The 19,671-nt window shown below is 47.5% G+C and overlaps 1 protein-coding gene across 2 annotated transcripts in view; it reads left to right on the forward strand.

Annotated features, from left to right (window-relative positions):
- Window positions 1–1,934: 1,934 nt before the first annotated feature.
- Window positions 1,935–19,671, forward strand: part of LOC108082751 (uncharacterized) — a 29,282-nt gene continuing 11,545 nt past the window's right edge. The window contains exons 1-5 of one of the 2 annotated variants that reach the window (XM_017178267.3): window positions 1,935–2,431; window positions 12,568–12,836; window positions 15,068–15,173; window positions 18,887–19,118; window positions 19,194–19,341. In XM_017178267.3, coding sequence (XP_017033756.1) covers window positions 12,596–12,836; window positions 15,068–15,173; window positions 18,887–19,118; window positions 19,194–19,341 — 727 coding nt within the window. In that variant the 5' untranslated portion in view covers window positions 1,935–2,431; window positions 12,568–12,595. Of the gene's footprint in view, window positions 2,432–12,567; window positions 12,837–14,910; window positions 14,994–15,067; window positions 15,174–18,886; window positions 19,119–19,193; window positions 19,342–19,671 lie in introns of those variants that run through there. The other variant, XM_070289129.1, reaches the window with a different exon arrangement.

A 19,671-nucleotide genomic window follows, 5' to 3' on the forward strand; every position in this document is an offset into this window, starting at 1 on the left:
AGGCCCGGAATCAATTATTTTTGGTGGAACCATTGAAAACTGTGTCACCAAATCAAACATTCGAAAGTAACAACTGCAAACAAAGGTCCAGGGCTAGCAGCCTTCTCAACTGTGTACGTGCGACCAATCAATCAGGCGCGAGCCAGCGATATCATTAGCTGCCCGGCGATACCATCTACAAGTCCCATTCAGTATGTTAACTCCCCAGTCCACCGCAGATTTGGACTCGAGCCTCGTATCGCCGCACAATCAGCCCGAAGCGTCAATAAATCATGACAAGATCGGTGTTCCTACCACGCTCCCCCCCTCTCTCTGCGGGAAAATCTCGACGGGGCTAAGTCTGGGGCCATAATGTTGCATTATGACAAGTTGCGGTGCGCGTTACGCACGGCGAATGTATCTGCATCTGCATCTCACTCGCGTATGTATCTTGATTAATGCGAAAGCAGCTATTTTGAAATTCATCAGCAAGGCCAAGGAATCTAAAACATTTCTATATCTAGATGGGATATACCATGAAGGGGAGAAACGAATTTCTTTAAATAAGACCCCTGATAAGGCTTGAGAGAACTTAAACTTTTGCCTTAATTTAGATACTACCATTTAAGATACTTTTTATTTGGTTTATATATTGTATAACTTATAAACTTTTGTTCTTTAAAATTAAAATTAAATTAAAAAAATTACATTAACGTTGAGCAACAAACTAAGTAATGAATCGTTGAGATTCAACGATATTAAAAATAATAAAGGACTATATTTTATTATACTGCCTTATTGATACTCAAAAAATTGTTTATTATATTTAAAAACTTACAGAAATTTTACAGAAGAAAATAAAATGTTAGTTTAAATACTGCATGTTTATATCTTATTAATTATTTTAAACCTAATCTCAATGTAGTTATTCACTGATGGAATCTAAAATCTAGCAGAGTTGACAACCCTTAAAAGAGAAAAAAAGAGAGTTTGCGGCGAAAGTAAAAACAAATCAACAGTTCGAATTTGCTCTTTGTTGTGTTTCGCTCGTAAACCACCCGTTTCGGCAGTGGAACGGAACGCGGTGGCAAAGAAAACTCTTATACCAAACTAAAAAAAAGAGTGTGTAAGCTCTAAGAGAGCGTTATTAATGTAAAGTGGCGAATGGAGTTTGAAGCGGACAGGTGAGTTTATTGTCACTCTCTTAGAGAACTGCGCGGACTGCAGGACCACATAAGGATTTGCACCAGAGATTTCAGTTCTCCATTTATTTATAATTACTTTTGGCAACTCAACTTGAATTATGCCACAAAAACTTAAAGCTCCCGATTTATAATTATTTTAATATTATTTTTTTTTTATTAAGAAATGCAACCATTGCACCTGAGATGCGGGCCGCACAGAGTCCACAAAAGAGACTTCTTCTCCACAGCACTCAACGAAGGGCTCTCTGCGCCAAGCAACCCCCGACCCGAGAGCTCTTCGGCTCCGCTCTTAGCATCCACTTCCATGCCACAATCCACTTGGGGCAAACAAGCATTTTTTTTGGCCAAAATCAATTTTTTTCTTAACTGTATCAACAAATTTATCAAAACTTAAATTAAACAATGCGAAAGGCAGAAGGAAATATTGACAAACATTGCTAAAACTATGTTGCGAAACACCCAAATAAAAAAAAATATTTTGTTTAAAATTAAGTTTAGCAACATCAAAATATATATGTCCCAAAAGTTGTGCCAGACCATGCGAATTTTTTTAAGCCCAAATATTTTTAAAATGTATCATACCAAATTGAAAGTAAAATAGTACAAAGATATAGCTTCATTTTATTTATTTATGAATACCACAAAAAGTGGTTGTTTGCCCCATAGTGCACCCGAACGGCAGGCTACGGCGGTGGCGGCTCCGTTGCCCATTGCAGCAGTCGGCCGATTCAATCGTTCGTCAGCCTTCGTTCGGCGCGTTACAAGAAGCAGCGATTCAGCCGTTCAGTCGTTCAGTCGCACCCCCGAGTTCAGTCTCATCCCGGCACTCGTGGCAACAACAACGCTCTCGCTTTGCAACGCGTCGCGAGTCTTCATATCTCAGCTCTCAGTCATCAGCTCTCAAGACATTGCCATCGGAAGTCGGTATCGGTATCGGACTGAGAATCGGAATCGGATCGTAAAGGATCAAGTGCGGAATCGAAGATCGAAAGGTGGCCAGGATGCGGCAATTGTGCACCACAATTGGTCGCCATCAAAGCGGGGCAAAGTGTGTGGTGAAGTGTGTCGCGTAAAAGGCTGCCGGAACAGCCGCGCGGCAAGTGGCCTCAGCACAAGATACAGATACAAAATAGAAGATCAATTTTGGCCCAGTGAACAAGTTACAGAAAGTGTTTTCTATCGCGCACCCTTTTCGACCCACTGCGGATTACAATCAGCCTAAAAATCGAATTTAACTACAAACCTAGGTGAGTTGTGCACGGAAAAGGTGTTTGGTTGGTTCCGGGCACTCAGAGATTTGTGAAAGGCTAGCAGAACGGTGAAAAGTTGTGCGAAAAATAAAAACAAACCTCAGTGAAGTTCGATTTGTGGCTGCACTTGATTCTCTGTGAAAAGTGACACAGATAAGCCGACGGCAATTATGTAAATAAACAGGATTAAGCCAAGACACAATTGCATAAATAAATATTCAGTCGCAAAACAAACCAATTAACTCAGCAAAAACAAGTTTTTTGGTCAAATAGCAAAAATCTTGGAAAAAAAGATTTAAAATACAAAAATTCGTTGTTGCTTTTTATGAAACAATTATCACAAGTTTCGGTTCTTTCCGGATGTTTGTTATCCGCATTGCTCGCATTCCAGACGCGTTTAACCCATTTTTCCCAGCCCAAAATGCGGTGGCGGTCCCCTCGAATCATTAATTAAACACAAATTAACAAAGAGTCAAACTGTCAACATCTTGGGCTAATCAAAATAACCTGCTGTATCTTATAGATACAAACAGCAGCACCAACACCGACGCCTCGCCGAGGTCGTAAAAATCTAGACACAAAATTTCCCATTTCTCGTGCGGCGCAGAGCGACTTTATCAGACTCTGAAAGAAAGATCTCTTTCCCCAAGCACGTCATTCTTTGCACAGATTCTTATCTGCCAGATGCAGTTGTGTGCTCCATCTCGCGGCTTTGGAAACTTCACACTTCGCCAGGCAGGCAACGAGGTCGGCCCTGTATTTCATAATTTTCCCTGCTGCTGCTCGGCGGGGTAATTGGTGGAAATATGCCCGGCAATTAAAATTCCCCAGCCTCCTTGCTTTCCCTTTCCTCCTCATTCTTTTGCCTCTCGTAATAAGTTTCACGATTTACCCTTGTTTAGAAACGGAATTGGATATTGAGTCTTCGTTGGCCGCCAAGATGCAGCCGCGCAATCGCGCATGCATAATTAATTTCGTGTAAAAATCATAATTACACCAATTAAAATTTGTGTAAACAAGTTGGCAGCAGGCGGGCGAATCTCCCAAAAGGGGCTTGGGATCGAGCCCCGATCTGCCCGAAGCGCCATTTGGGGCGCAGTCATTATGGTAATATCTCTGAGAAAAGATTTCGTGGTCGATTATGATTTTTTATTATTAGCACAAGTTGGGGTTCGTGATTGTTTGTTTTATTACAACGACGGTAGGGGAGAAGTTCAGTGAAAATGTGTTTGTTAAGCCCTAGCACAAATTGCTTTAGTTAAATGGCTTAATAATAATTTTTATAGCAAAAATCAATAGCAGACAATCTCTTCTTTAAAAAACATTTTAATTTACCTTGATTTATTGCTAAAGCAAAAGCAAATCCTTCAAATTCAATTAAATTCAATTTTGTGTGTCATGTCTATTATTTGCAGCTTATAAATATTAAAAAGTATGCATCTTAATGAAATGCATTTTGCAATTGTGAAATCCCATGTCAAATATTTGAGGCACGTACTCCGAGTGTTTTTGTTTGAATTTAAAATCGTGAAATGATGCCTCAGAGTGTGCCGTTAAAATTGTCTCCTTCGTGCCACAATCAATATTAGTGTCTGCTTTTCATTTAACCTAATTTTTCGGAGGCTGACGAAAACCACAATCAATATAATTTATACCTGTCAGGCACTGGAGTAGCACAGTCCCAGAAAATGTCATTCTCGTTTGCATTTCAGGCGCTTTTCCTGCTTGCCGCTTCCCACATGAGTGCCACCGAAACGGCCCCCGGCTGGCCTCCTACTCCTCCGCGTCTTCTAATTAATTAGCATCTAACCAAGAATAATGTTTCCTGCGGCCCTCGACGGTGGCAGCAGTCGACTGTCATAACTTGGCCGCAAGTTTATTTGTTTGGCTCGCCAGCGAAGGCGGCGCACAAAAGCAGCTCCAGCTACAGGTTCAGATACTTGTGCAGATACAACAGATACAGATACAGATACAGATACAGATACGGACATGGACGCAAAGACGGCGCACAGGTGCCACAATTTCTTCAATTTGTGCAACGCCCCTCCCTGGAGGCATTCCCAACAGAAATATGTAATTCGTTTCTGCCCCCAGTGGCCTTTTTTTTTCGTTTTTGTTTTTTGTTTCTGTTTTTATTGTCTCTCCGCTGGTGTTTTTTAGTTTTTTTTTATTTCGGGCTCTTGTGCCGCCTTATGCTTGTGTGAAATTGTAAAATAACTTCGGCTGCTCCGGTACTTGTGAAAAAAAAAACCAAACGCTCAAGTGTTGCGTCCCTCAAAGTAGCCAAACGTATCCGAATCCGTGGCCTGTGCGAGTTTTCAAGCTGCTTGGCATGTTGTTGAGAATTTTTGGTGTAATGACTTGGCGCCAGCCTTATAGCTGCTGCTGTTGTTGACTGTTTTATTGTATGTGTCGGCCACATTCGAGGCTTAAAGGCAACTTGTGGTCCTACGATGGGGCCACTAATTAGTTACAAACAACAAAAAAGTTGTTTGTGTTAAAGTATCTCAAATATTTCCAGCTGTCAGGAGCCAGAAAAGTGGACAGAAGTGGGAGAGAAGGTCGATAAAAACAACTGTAGAAGCTGGGTTAGCGTAAGGCCAAGGGAAATGGGAAAATGTAACTTCCTTGACTCCTTTTTTCGCTTCGATCCATCAACATTCTTCGATGGGTTCTCACACCCTCTTATCGGCGGAGACAAACCCTTTTTTTTTCTTCATTTGGACCTCACAAACATTGTGATTTCCTGCCTGGCTTCCTTTTGAATGCGACCCTTATCTCGACCTCCTCCGTTTTTCATACGTATTGTATGTAAATAGCTCAAGAGTGCCCCTAGATGCGACTATTATGGCGACGATTTCGTCGAGCTAATTAACTCTCGGTTACAGTTCACTGCGCGAAATTGCGATCGACGAGGAGCATATGAAATGTGTGTGTGTGTGTGTGCGAGTTCTGAAGACAAAGTTGCCCCTCGGATGCGCAGCGGCGGAAATGAATCGCCGCTCATCAACTTGACGATGGCTTCCCGCATGCTCCTCGCCCTTTGTCTGATCATTTCGATCACTCGCTGCATTTTGAGTGAGTGAATACTCAACCGGAGGCATTCGAGCAAGTCGCCGCCGTTTGCTCAGACCGAAATTAGCCATCGTCGGACGTGGACTCGGCGTCATTCAAATATTTTACGCATCACAAAGCAATGAAGCGTCATTAGCCCCGATCCCGATCCCAGGGCCAGCCCCAGTTCCCGTTCCATTATCTGGCCAAACCCAACCCAGCCCACGAATCCATCAAAATGCGGGAAGTCTCTGTTTGGGCGAAGATGCGACACAAATAATTTGGTTTGGTAATTAAGTTCTAAGTTGCCAAATGCAGGAATATCGTCGGGCTCGGGCTCATGTGCAACGGAGCCCGGCTCGGCTCATTAATCAGGGCTTGCTGACAAAGTTGTGTCATACATGCAATACAATTCTTCACAGTCAACACATGCCGATAGCAAATGCCAAGCTTGTTCCCGCTTAGTCGGCCAATTTAGGGCTGCCAAAGAGCTGGCCAAGCCCATGGCTAGCGAGAGCTGAGCCCTCCCCAGGGAAATCGTCAAGGGCCACACGCCAGGTGTCAGAAATGCTGCTAGCCAAACTTGTCATTCAGGGCACCCTCTAGCATCAAGGGTTTTATCAAATGGACACCATGTTGGCGTAATTAGAGCATCAAATGGGTTCTTTTCAGAGGGTTAAGTGCCGAATGTTGTTGCTCGGCCCGGTTGGGAGTGAGCAGCAGCTGGGAGATGAAAGGGTTAAGCGGGAACTCCGGTTCCACAGAATGTAATTGAGCTAAAAAACGACGGCGATGGTTTATCAAAGGGAAGATTTCCTGGCCCTGGCTATGAACGAATAAATACATGAAGAAATTAACCCCCTTTTTAGAAACTGAAAAACTGGTTTAAAGAACATGCATAGTCACTTTTTGTAAGAGCTCAAGTATGCACTATTCCAACTCTGTAAATATATAAATAAATATTTCTCTTGCTATGCTGTGTCGCATGCCCTCACCGAGTTACGCTCTATGCGAATCCAACCACAAGCCCCAAGTAGCAGTCACTTATCCGGCTTGGCAACCCATTCGGTTAATGTCCATTACCTTGTTTAAGATATGTTTAGGCCAAGGCTAATAAAGGCTTCCTGCAACGGGGGCAAACAGCAGCCCGAAAGCTCTGTCGGTCGGCTTTACGACCACAAAACCCGCAAGCGAACCCCAAACGATTGTTTTTCAACTCGCCGCCTGTTCCGGGTGCCGTTAAAGAACCGCTGTCCCGGCCTGGCCAAATCGAGCGGCTGTGACACAATTGCTGGAAGTACTCGTACATGTCTGATTTCAAAACGAACCTCACCCGCGCCCCACAGAAAAAAATATTGAGCCACGTGCAGCGGACCCAGTGACAGTCAGGCACTCGGGGCAGGGCAAGGTAAACAGAGTTCAACACTATGATTAACTATAATTTGAGTTATGGCAATCATTTGTTAAATGCACCGGCTTGTCATAACGAGCGGACAACTGATGAACTGGGCTCCTCGTCCTCATCTGCGGGCTCACCTGGCGGGGGCGGCTCTGTTGTTTCTTTCACTTACAGGGCGCATCGTAAAAATTAATCAAGCGTTGCTAAATTGTCTGGATGGCGGCAGCAACAGCCGAAAAGCAATGCCAGCAGACGGGAATGACCAAACCGGCCCGCCGAGTCGCATCTGCATTTGCACATTGAACCCGAAAATACGAAAAACCGAGAGCCCAGACCGCGCTGGGTCCGATTATAATACGGAAAATCGATAGGGCTTGAGCGAGAGCTCAAGTCCTCAGCCCACATGTCCTGGCCACGCTCCGTTGATCGGCCTAACGACTGTCTGCTCGCTGGTTGCTGGCTGCATCTGTGTGCCGGCATCCAACCCCCTCCGGAGGGCTGCCCCCAACCACCGCTACCCCTTTGTGTGCGCCCTCCTGTCAATCAGCGCTTTGTTGTTGAGCGCGGCTGGCAGCCACTTACTACCGCCTCATTGTCAATGTCGCTGGCTGTCGCTGTCATCCTCCTCCGAAAATGTTTTCAAAAACATTTTTTTACATATTTCGCCGTTCGTTTTTTTTTCTTCTTGTGGAGAAGCCTCGCTTATAATTCATAAAAATTCCTTTAGAGGCCCACACACGATGCCGCTGACGATGACAATGTGGACGATGACAAACCGCAGACAAAGCGGGTAACAGGATGTGCTTGGGCGAAGTTTCGCTAAAGCAGCTCCTTCAATTGACAGACCCGAGTGGTCCGACCGCGGAGGAGGGCATGCGGGACACGTTTGACAGCCAGACGAGAGATCCGCTTTGATGGCCCAAACCCCTCTCCCATGGGGAATGCCTTTGAAGCCTTTAGGAATTCGGAAAGGTAGGCAGTGCACTTCCCCAGAGATAAGTGCCTCTGTATGATCTTGTCGCGAATTTAATCGATGGCATTGTATTATTTTTGGATGCAGATAACGAGAGAATAAATGTTCTCAAGGGTTTTTAGTTAAAGAAAACGAGGAAGGGTACTAACTGCTAACTTCATTAATTTTTGCTCGTAATTATATCGATTCTCCATTTCGGTGATTGCTCCCAAGGCACTCCGTTAGAGATCGCTGCTCGTAAAGGACTACTCCTTCTCCAGTTTTCCTCTGGGTAACTGCTGTCAATATCCTTGCGCTTCCTCGTTTTCCACTTCCTGTTTGCCTAACTGACATGTGACGACTGTCGGGCTGGCACTTCAGCGCCCACATCTCCAGCTCCAGCGTTGTCCTCTCATATTCCCGTTGCTACGACTGGAACCCCTTGCCGAGCGAGCACTTTACTCGCCACTTATCATGCATAAATTCTTGAATTTGCCGCATTCTTTTCAAAAAACTCAACTAATTTGATCCCCAGGCGCTGCTTGAGCCTGTCAGGACCCATTCTCCTTCCACATTTGCCCTTTGCAACCCATCTCTGCTGCTGGTACAGCGCCTGCCTTGCCCTTCTCACGCTCCACTGCCCCGTTGTGATTTCCTCAGCTCACCAAAGCGTGAAACATTTTTTCGCAACCTTGCGACCTCACACGCCTCCCACTCCCCCACAGGCACTCACACTGGCATAGAAATTCAATATTGCTTCTCTATGTCTATGCTAATGAATGGCTCGCGAAGGAGACCAAAGCGAGACGACGAGGAAAAGCTCCGCAGAGAGAGAGAGAAAGGGAGGGGACGTGGCATGGTGGGCAGGACAAAAGGTGGCAGCTCTTCTCTTCCTTCCGTCTATTTATTTTTCCGGCTTCCTGTGCTCCGCTTCTCTGCTGCCTTTTTGCGGTTTGACGCAGCAACTAAAAGTATGCAACACTTTTTTCGCATGTTGCTTTTTGCATATTTAATGGCCGACTCGACGACGACGGGGACAGACAAAATGGCGGCGTCGCCTTTTTTCGGTCCTTCTGCCGGGGGTCCTTCCGCCCCCCAACCGCCTCTGCGGTTAGGCGTTGATTTGTGGCCGCTCCGTTTGTTTGTTGTTCCCGCCGCTGTAGCTGTGTCTATTTGTGGTTTCAAAGCGGAGAAGCGGCAGCCCCGGCTGGTACTTCCGCCTCTGATGTGACTTTAATGAACTTGGCTGAATGTTTGCCATTCGAAAATCGATAGGAAGAGGCTTTAAGTGCCCCCGTTCCTGTCTCCTGCCGACGCGCCGCCAGGCCCTTCAAGCGTCTCGCATCGTCGAGGGCTCTTCGAGCCTTCGAGCCTGTCACAATAATAGACAAATGCGTCACGCGGGGAAAGGCAGGCAACTTTTCACCCAGACGACGGGCAAATAAAAAAGTTGTCAACTGTCTTTGGTTTGTGACTGCTATGCAAATTTTTTATTGAAGGCCCGGCTTTAAGAGCAAACAGGGGCAGGGTGGAGCTGCCGCCTGACTGGGTATCGATGGGTCTTCATGGTTGGGGCCTTTGTTCCGTCGGGACTTGACGTCTGTGCTGCTCTTCCGGGTTTTGTCGAGAGGATTTCCTTGGTTCTCTCTTCCCTTTCACCATTAAATCCCTTCTAGTCCACTCAGTACGCAACTAAGCCCCTCTTCTCCTCTAGCTCGAGCCATTATTAAATCATCAAAAGTGTTGGCCATCAAATGTGACAATGGCCGCAGGAGAACCGAGCCGGGAACCGGACCCGTAGCCCCCTCTGGAGGTGGTCCCTGGCCCTGGCTAGAGACGGCTGCCTTGCAACAAAGTTGCTGCTGCCTGTACGTCTGCAATGTCATTTGATTTGATTACAACTGAGGGAAATGCGAGTCGTGGCTGTTGCCTCCGCTCCTGCTGCTGACTCTGATTCTGCTTCTGTTTCTGTTTCTGCTGCTGTTGCAACTGTCTGCGGAGTTGATGGATTATATGACGTTGGCTGTCTGCCGCCTGCGTTGCGGAACCTGCCCGCATGTCGTTGGCTTTGAGGCGACTCCACCCCACTCCGGCCCGCTGCAATCGCAGCCAATTTGTCTAGTCCCAGTCCCAGTCCCAGCCCCATCTTAGTCGCCGCATTTCGCTCCAGCCAGCTGCTGCACCCGATTTAAATGCTTGGCTGTCTCTTGCTTGATTAGCGCCGCTGAATTGACAGAAATTGTCACTAGCAAGGGTCCCCAGTACTCAATCCCCAGCGCCAACACCATCAACAACACCAGTCCAATCCCATCCTGCGCAATCTGCGTCACTTGTTGTGAGTGTGTGCAGAAGTCGCATTAGGCTCCGTACGCCGCCCTTTCAGCAAACTCTGGCTGTGCATTTTTCACTCCAACGTCAATTGCTTAATTGATCAACTTAATTTGACACTGAACAAGATAAATATCTTTCGCTCCCGATTTCCAGCGCAGCAGCTCGCTCGCTTTTGTGTTTCGATTTATGCAAATTGTGTCGGGCCATGTGGCCTACTATATACGATATATACATATACATATGTATGGTGCGCGCTCCAGATTCTTTTCCATGAAAACTGTGCTCCGTCAATTAATCAATTTGGTTGCTGGTATTTTTGCTATTCGACGGATTTTTACTTGTTTGCCTCTCGGCCGCCCTCTCCCTTTCGGGTTAATCAGGAAGTCCGCCCAGCACACACACACAGTTTGATGTTTAAATTTTTAGCGCTCGGCAGCAATTTGTTTTAGTTCTCGAGACTCCCAATCCGGGGCGGCCATAGAAAGTTGCTCCGCGCTCCGTACCGGAGTGGGGGCTGTGGGAATGTGTTGACATTTAAAATGGAAACTTTTTTGATTGATGGCCTCCGCGTCCCTCCATCAGTTGACTAAATTGGACTGCCCGGGAGTGGGAGATTGTGCGGGACTTTAAGAGGAATTAAAGGTCCCGACTGGCCTCGGATTATGGGGACGCTTTAAGAGCCAGCCATTATGTGGCTCTCAACCTGCAACCTGCAATGATCATGAGCAGCACTGGCCGGCCATTAGTCGATAAATCTTTCAGTGACAGCACTAGGAACTGCGGGTAATGCCACTCTTTTGGAGCTAATTGAACGTGTAATTAACTAACTGTACATTTCAATTTATGAAATATTCGCGGCCGATCGAGTGCAGACAAAAGTTGCTCAGGAACCTGGCCGACGGCAAAGCCAGTTCCAAGACGCCGCCAGGTGGTGCAGCATCGAGTGTCACTATTAATTCAACCTACATCGTGTGTCTGCAGCGAGCTGAAACTATGACAGCCAGCATTTTTCAGACATTCCCTGCTCGTGGAGAATTTTTATAATTGCTCCTCGCTGGGCCAGGAGCCAAGAGTCAGAGTCAGAGCCGAAGCTGGAGCTGTAGCAGCCCCTGGACGTTGAAAGATGAGCAATTAAGCGCTGAGTTATCGACAAGAGCATGGAGCAGCACACGTGGGGCAGTGGGTGGGTTAACTGGAGAGGAGCAGCAGCTGCGTGACAAATTACCCCATGACGTAGTCGCTTTTTGCATGCCTGGCAGCCGGATAGGGTTTTCCTTGGCATCCCATTCACATGTAGAGACACACAACAAGCTGCTGGATGGCCACATTTATTAGATGGAAATCAGCAGTGAGACAGAGTGGGAGCTTGCATCTTGTAACCTGAGCGGGTTCCTTATGGCGCACACCTGGCACCAGCAGGACAATGAAGTCTGGAGTGGCAAGCTGCTACCTCTGTTCCCTCCCTCTTCAGTCCCTTGTCGCTTCTAATTAGTTTTACTTGAGCTTGCCGCCGCCGCCTCTTCTACTTCCCAACTCATTAAAATTAAAAGACATCAAAAGAAATTTTGCAAACTAAACACAAACATAGAGCCTAGAATGTCCTTTTGCCGCCTGACTAACCGGGCGGGCGGGTGTGTTTCATCATATCTCATCCTTTTTGCGCCGCACCTTTGGTCCCTTTTTACCACTCCGCTGCACGCTTTGCATAAGCTAAATACGTTTCTCGTGGAGCTTCTGCCTTAAATTGCTCCACCAGCTGGCGTCGGTTCTATGCTCCGGTTTTCCCTGGCCATCCGGCGTTAAGTTAGAGCGCAAACTGGCTTAGTCGCCGGTGAATGGATAACCAGCCGGAGGAGGGGCATTCAGGGGGGGAGGCGAGATGTTTGCTTTGGCCGCTTTCTACGGCATCTTTGCCAGCTCCCGGCTCCTCGCACATGTCTGCCCCTGCAGAAATTGTTGCAAAATAATGCTAAATGAAAAGCACAAAGTCATCCTCCGGCTCTCCGGCCCCCGGCTGTTGCTCGTCACGCACATTCACTTTGTATTCATTCAGGCCAGAGACGGCCAGGGAAAAGTCAACGAAGACGGAGCCAGAGACGGAGACGGAGACGATGACGATGACGACAGGCTGCTGCATATTCTGCTGGCTTTTGGCTTATCCGGCGTCAATTAAGTTTCCGATTCGTTCGCAGTTAAAGCATAGTGATGCGATAACGAAGTGTACTTTCTGCCTGACCAGACAGCAGTCGCAGGTTGGGTCGCAATGTGGGTTAGCTGGGTGGGTTTTTAGACAGAGGTGACCACACTCACTTCATCTTCTTCTATCACACTTTATTCAGTTTAAAGCTCTATTTAACTAACTGTTTCTAACTAAAATGATACTCTTTGCTCTTACAGATCTCACTGCCACCTTAAAGTCACCACAATGAAGCGCACGTCGCCTAGTGAAGCGACCACGAACAGCAGCAGCATCATGTTCTCCCGCCAGTGCCTTTCCCACCCGCCCCGCTCACCACCCACAGCCTCTGCCCAGCGCCGCTTGAGGCCCTCCACCCGCTCCACAGCCCCCATGGCCTCCACTCGATGGACGCTTAGTCTCTGGGCGCTGGTGATCGCCAGTGGCTGCTCAATGCTCAACACGCCGACAGCGGCAGCCTTCGATATTGGTAAGTGGAAGGGCGAGATGAATTGATTTAATAAGCGAGTCGAGAAGTCAAAGAGTGGGGTCAGAGAGTCAGAATGGCCAACCCCACGAATCAATCATGACGCTTGTCTAGGTCGCCCGAGGGGAAGTCCGAGAGCCCGCTCGTACTTGGCTAAATCTATTTTAATTGACATTGAAAGCTATTTTTATGTGGCCCATCATTTCGCCGGCCAGTGACAGGCAACTCAGTTGGGGCTCTGCAACCAGAAGAGTGCGCCGCAGGGTGCCTCTCGTCCGGACATGTTGCAGCCTGGCTCGTCCTCGTCCCCACATGGCTCTGGGCCTTCTGGCTCTGGCTTAACGTGGCCTTAGCTCCAGCTCATTAATATGCATATTGACATTTTTATGCCGTCTCTAAAGCGAGAGCCAGTACCCGGTAGTAGGGGAGAACGCTTTAATGAAGCCATAGCAACGCGGCTTAGGATTATGGCCAATTTCAATGGCCATGGCATGTCAGCGGTTCATAAATTCAATGCGATTTGTATGAGGCTTCTCTGGCGCGACAACACAGGGCTCCCAGGGGTGGTCTATCCAAGAATTGGGGGAATCATTTTGGTTCGCAGGGGGATGTTACATTAGAATGGGGAGTACATAAACTCGGCCATTCAGAGGCCAGTGGACTGGAAGGGCCTGGCTTATTGATTTCCGAAATGAATTCCATTGGCATAATTTTTTCGGATGAGAAAAAGAGTGAATGACGTACGCTAAGCAGTGTTTTACCAGGCAAAACTTTGTGAATATATTTTTTTAGCCGGATTGCCGTCTCGGCGAACTCATATAAAGTCATTCCACTGGCGTCTTCATCTGTCACAATAGCCCCTCAGCCTGCCTGCCTCCCACAGACGTCAAATCCCTCTGCCATAATATTTATAGTTAATCAAGCAAGCCAAATACATAAATACAAATCTATAAACATGTTCATTTCGGATGCCTCCGCACGAGGACTCAAAGCCCGAAGAAGGACAGGACAGACTGCTGCTGTTGTTGCCCTGGCAATATTTGCACTTAGCCCCTGCCCCGCCCGAAGAGCAAACACATGCCAAAGGAGCTCTCTGCCGATGTGATGTTGTTGCTGGGGCTAGACACATCGGAGCGAGTTGAGTTAGCAAAACATGCAACAATTTTCCAAGCGACTGCACTGGCAATATGCAGTGAGTGCACTGTCGCAGTCACAGCCGGCTCCGGGGGTGAGCTGTTGGTGTACTCGAGATCTCGGGTCTGCTGGCTTTTGACCCAGCCAGGCCTGGACCCTGGGGTCTCAGTGGCTTTAGCTTGGGCAACTGTCAAGCCCAATCAAGTGCGAAGGCAACAGAGATGGAAAATATCGACCAAGAAAAGTATAAATATAACATTCTTACTCATAATTGGATAGGTTTTCTATAAGTAATTTAATTTAATGAAAAACATGCAAGGTTTCATTGGAGTAAGTATTTTTTTTACAAGTTTTAAATATCCAAATATGTATATGAAAAATTAAATAGATGAAAATAATTCTGTAGCAAACTCTTTAAGATTTTCAATTGATGCTGAAATCCTTCACTTAGCTACAAACACATCTCTGAATCACGAACTGGAACTTGCTCAGCATCCGCATCCACAAGCTCAATTTGAATTGGTTGGCTGACTGCCACCCAAGCTCCCCTCCTGCTCCTTCTCCCTCCTTATAAACTGGCCCGTGTGTGTGTGTTTATTTATAAACTTCTAAACGAATGCACGCACCTTGGAGTGGTGGAGATCAAAAGTGGGATTGGTCCATAGAGGGCCTGCTGGGCCGGGGCAACAAAAGTCATGTCAAATCAGTGTTGATTCTGGCGAAAATGTCAGCAGGCGACTGTCAGACGTGGAGGCTGCTCCTTCCATTTCAAAGGCAAAGCGAAGGAGCAGTTGCAATTGGTAGGCAATAAATTAAGCAAAGTAGTTGACGTTCTGGCAGTCAGTCAGGAGTTGACTTTGGCAAATGACGGGGACCCATACTAACTTTAATATGAAACGCTGGGCGGAGTCTCAGTCTCTCTCCCGGCAGATGTCAAGGAATTCAAACTGACGCTCGACTTATTTTGATAGATTCGATGGATGTTGTGGGGAGGCGGCTGCAGTCCGCTTTCATGTGCCTTCCATCGTAATTAATTAACGCTCGCTTCATTTTTCGAAATTAAAAATCTACCATATTTTCCATTTTTCCTTTTTTTTCAGCCACATGCAATGTGCCCCTGGGCATGGAGTCGTTGGCCATAACAGATGCTCAAATCACAGCGAGCTCAGCCCACGATACGGGCTTCGTTGGTCCCCAACATGCAAGGTAAGTTCTGGTGAAATCGGAGTAAATATATAGGTATTCCTCTCTAACTATAGAGATTAACTTTGCAATATAAACTGTACACGATCTATTGTTTACCTAAAAACACGGGTCTTAAAGCGAACTACCAAATCAGGGGGCATTCAAAGGCCCGCGTAGACCACCAATCAATATCTCCTGAGATCAGCGCTAAAGATTTGAGGCCAGGCGAAGCTTTTATGACCGCTCGGTCCGCCTCATCCGGCTCATTAACCATTTAACCCCAGGCTGCCCCCACGAAAGCGATGGGGCTTATCTGCAATGCCGCTGGCCGGCGTGTTCATTTAATTGCTAATTTTATAGACAACTTCATTAGCCGATAAGACGTAGTCAATAAAATCGAAAACTTTGGCCACCGCTCTGACAACGAAATTTATGTTATGACACAAACAGTTAGATCGTGAAAAAATACCAAATCCCCCAGAAACAAAACGGCGGAGATAAACAACTTCAATAAATATCGGCGGAGCCCGTTTTGCATATCTCTCGAGCAGCGTAGAAAATATTTGGTGTTCGGCTAGCGCCCTTTAGGGCTATTTGGGATCTATCTAGCTGTCCATGAATATGCAAGCAGAGCGACCTGGCAGCCGTTCAATGGATGTGACAGTCGGAGAAATAGTCGGCAGCCGGCTAATTAAATGCCATTTCTGAAATGCACAAACTGGTTATCCCCTGCCCCTCGGATCAAAGAGTTCAAGCGGGTTTGAACTGAAGTCGCAAGGGGATCTCTGGCAGGCCTTTAGTTTTATTTGGTTTTCTCCGCCTTTGTTTACGTTTTATTGACGCATTTTCGTTTGAATTAAAGTTTATGAGAGCTCTTGAGCGGCGGACAGGAAGCTCGAGGTGGGGCAATGCGGGCAATTGTGAGATTGAAGCGGAAGTTTCGCAATTGCACGCCGTGGCCATGATGGATGACACCATCAGCATCCGAGTTCTGAGACGGGCCACTGGTGGGGGAGTCCATTCTGGGCTATAAACATGTCAATTACCACGTGAGTTACGGGCCAGAAATCAATGCAGACACACTCGAAGATCCGTTCTTGGCCTTTCTTCATTTCGCTGCCCGTAATAATTTGCTGTCTGCCTTTATGGACATGCACTTAAAAAACACTCAAGTGCAGGGCAGACTGACAACCGAAGCAACAGCACAGCACCAGCACCTCCACCTCCACCACCACCACCACAAAGGCATCATTAACATTAACCCTTTATGGCGGCACTAAAGTAAAACCACAAAAACGACGCGTGATGAGCACGTCGCAGATAAACAAAATACATTTTGTCTGGTTGCTCCCCTGCTCCTGCTCCCACAGTGCCCGATTAACCGGAATTTATACTAAAGACTCGACGGAAGAAAAGCTAAAACAAAGGGCTGGGGAAGGGGAATCGAGATCGGGACTTGCAACTAACATTTGATGTGCTTGCAATGCGGGCAGTCTCTTTGGCCAAAGGCTGAGCCAACCAGAAGAGCCACCTGAGAAAGTCTCGTCTCTTTCTGTTATTTCTGTGTGATTCACTCCATGGAGCCCAGGAGATCGTCTTGGATCTGGCCTTTTTGATCTGACTTTGCGAATCGTCGTGGGATGCTGGCAGTCGTTTCGGGAACCACCAAGTGGCTCGGATTGACAGGCGATGTGTGGCTGCAATTCCTGAGCGACTAAGTGACTGTGGAGTTAATGGCAAGCGAAATGGATTCTCGGCAGATGTATATATCAAGTAGGGAGGAGTTGGAGTTGAAGTATTCTCTCCTCAGAGCTCTACTTGAGAGGTTCTGGGCAAAACTTTTCCGCGATTCCACCTTAAACTAATTTCGCCTTGGTGACCAGGGACTTAACCCACTGCCACAGACAGGCAAAAACTGCTAAAACTCTGAAGCACTGGCAACTTTCTTCTTTTGTCTTTCGATTCCCTCCCCCGAAGACTCCGCGGCGGGTCCAATCAGGCGAGCTGCAATTTGCTTAGCCGAAAGTTCCACGGAGCCCCAGCCAACCCCAGCAAAGTTCAAAAGTGCAGGCAGCATTATAATTTGCGGCTGCCGCGCACTTACCTAACTAGACTAACTAGCCCGAAAACGAAGAGTTCCGCGGAAACCCATTTCGGGACAGGGGCAGAGGCCCCTTCATTCGAGGGAGCCCTCGGGATGTCATGGGATGAGGACGACTGCGATGGTTAGTGGCCCCGTCTGGGGCTATTGAATTACGGAGATTAGTTTAATGACAGCTGGCGCTGTTTGATTTTCATTACCTCGCCCATCGTCCGCAACCGTCAGGCCATTAAATTTACAACCTTTTACATATTACAAACAACGAGAGGAGAGAAAAAATGCGAGACCTCCTCCTCCGTCGTCCGATTAGAAGCCGTAGCTCGAGAGGACCGGCACCAGGACCACGGTCAGGCAGTTAGCCAGTCCATCAGCCGCTGGAAATGAGCAGCCGACGATGGCGCAGATTGTTAACTTTGGCAATAACAATAATTAAAGTCAAGTTGAAATGCACATAACTGCGGATATTAGCATTTTAAATGATGTTTGTCCGCTCCTTGCTCCTTGCTCCCTGCTCTTGCGTATCTCGTTTCGCCTGGCCTCCGGCTATTTGCTCTGCTCCGGCTACCGAAAGGAGAGGAAGTGGAGGAACCTAAGCAATTTTATGAAGATTAAATTGACCTTTTTTGCCCGGCTGTGGGAGCGCTCTTATTAGGATTTTCCAGAGCCATCTCCGATGAAGCCACTTTGATCTATGCACTTGAGCGTAATTGCAGTCGGTAATGAATATTGCAGAGTGGCCAAGGATGCTAATTTGGCTGGATTCTGTGAAGCACTTTAGATTCGGACTAGGTCGAAAGTGTGCTCGAGGAATTAATTGGATAATTCGGTACTCCATCACTGGCCTTGGCCAGCATCAGCAGTGCCTCTAAACGATGTCTCAATTCACGCAGAGGCGCATTACAAATGGCCCTCGCCGCAGGCCGGGGCGGGGACATGGACATTATTAACGAATTCCGCGGGAGCATGCATTAGCATAAGGCCCCGAGTTGGCCACTAGATAAATATCGCAATCGAATTCAATTCCAATAACCCGCTGGCAGCACAGCCACCGACCGACCGAATGAAGCAATTTGCCAGGGAGCCAACCAAGAAAGGAGTCGAGATGGACTTGACTGCGCTCCGATCGCGGTTAGGTGAATCCAGGCCTAGTCGCTGCTAGCCGCTTGCAGGCCCCTGAGTAATTGCCGGACATTAAGGCGGCTAAAACGCAATCAAGCATGTAAAACTTAATTGAAATATAAACCGAAAAGCGGCGAGGGAGTGGTTAACAACATATCAATGCCCTCGATGTGGCGATGCGACGACTTCCAGCCTCCAGTGGCTGGAAATTGATTAAAGTTAGGCCAAGTCCGTCTGGCGTCCGGGTGTAGGTTAAATTAATCCTTAATTACACAGACAACGTCCTGCTGTGTCTAAAACCGCAAACAGCTTAACGAACGAGACGGGCTGCCAGACAGCGCACCACAATCGCCGGGGCGGGGGCTCGATGGTGGGGCTCCGTGCGGTGCCGTACGCTTAGTGTCAATTAATTCATAAGAAATGTATCGGCGACGGGGCCATGCAACTGGTTTTCGCCGCTACCGTTGATGGAGCCTAATTAATTAAGTCCTCCCGGATCCTTCTCCCGTTGCAGACTGAAAACCGATAATAATGGCGGTGCCTGGTGCCCCAAGCACATGGTCTCGAACGCGCTCAAGGAGTATCTGCAGGTGGATCTGCTCCAGACGCATGTCATCACCGCGATCCGCACACAGGGCAGATTCGGCAAGGGCCAGGGCCAGGAGTACACCGAGGCCTACGTCCTCGAGTACTGGCGGCCGGGCTTTGACAAGTGGCAGCGCTGGAAGAACATTCAGGGCAAGGAGGTAGGTGCCAGTCGTAGTCTCAGCGGCGAAGTAAGCCCCAACTAAGCCCATTCCCATTCCCCCTTTCTTCTGCAGATTCTTCCAGGCAACATCAACACGTACAGCGAGGTGGAGAACGCCCTGCAGCCGATCATCTTCGCCTCGAAGATACGCATCTATCCTTATGGCCAGTACGACCGCACCGTCTGTCTGCGGGCCGAGATCGTCGGCTGTCCCTGGGAAGGTGAGTAGAGCGGGGAGAATGGGGCACTATCCCAGTGCGATTAGAGCCCGACATGAGCAATGATAGTGCGGAGAGGCTAACAGGGTTTTAGTGTCAGCGCTAATTTATCATCCCGCCGTCCGAGGAGGCATTCTGTTTGCCATTAGAGGCGGCAAAAGCGGCTTAAGTGCTCTCACGACTCGCCATGTGCGAGACTGGAGTACTCTAAATACCTTGAAAGCCAGTTAAAAGATGACTTAAAAGATATATTCGGGGACTTTGAACCAAGTAGAGCTGGGTAAATAAATAAATAATTTAAATACAGATCATGGAATTATATTAAACATGCTT

Source organism: Drosophila kikkawai, chromosome 2L (assembly GCF_030179895.1).
Source record: "Drosophila kikkawai strain 14028-0561.14 chromosome 2L, DkikHiC1v2, whole genome shotgun sequence".
Taxonomy (NCBI): Eukaryota; Metazoa; Arthropoda; class Insecta; order Diptera; family Drosophilidae; genus Drosophila; species Drosophila kikkawai.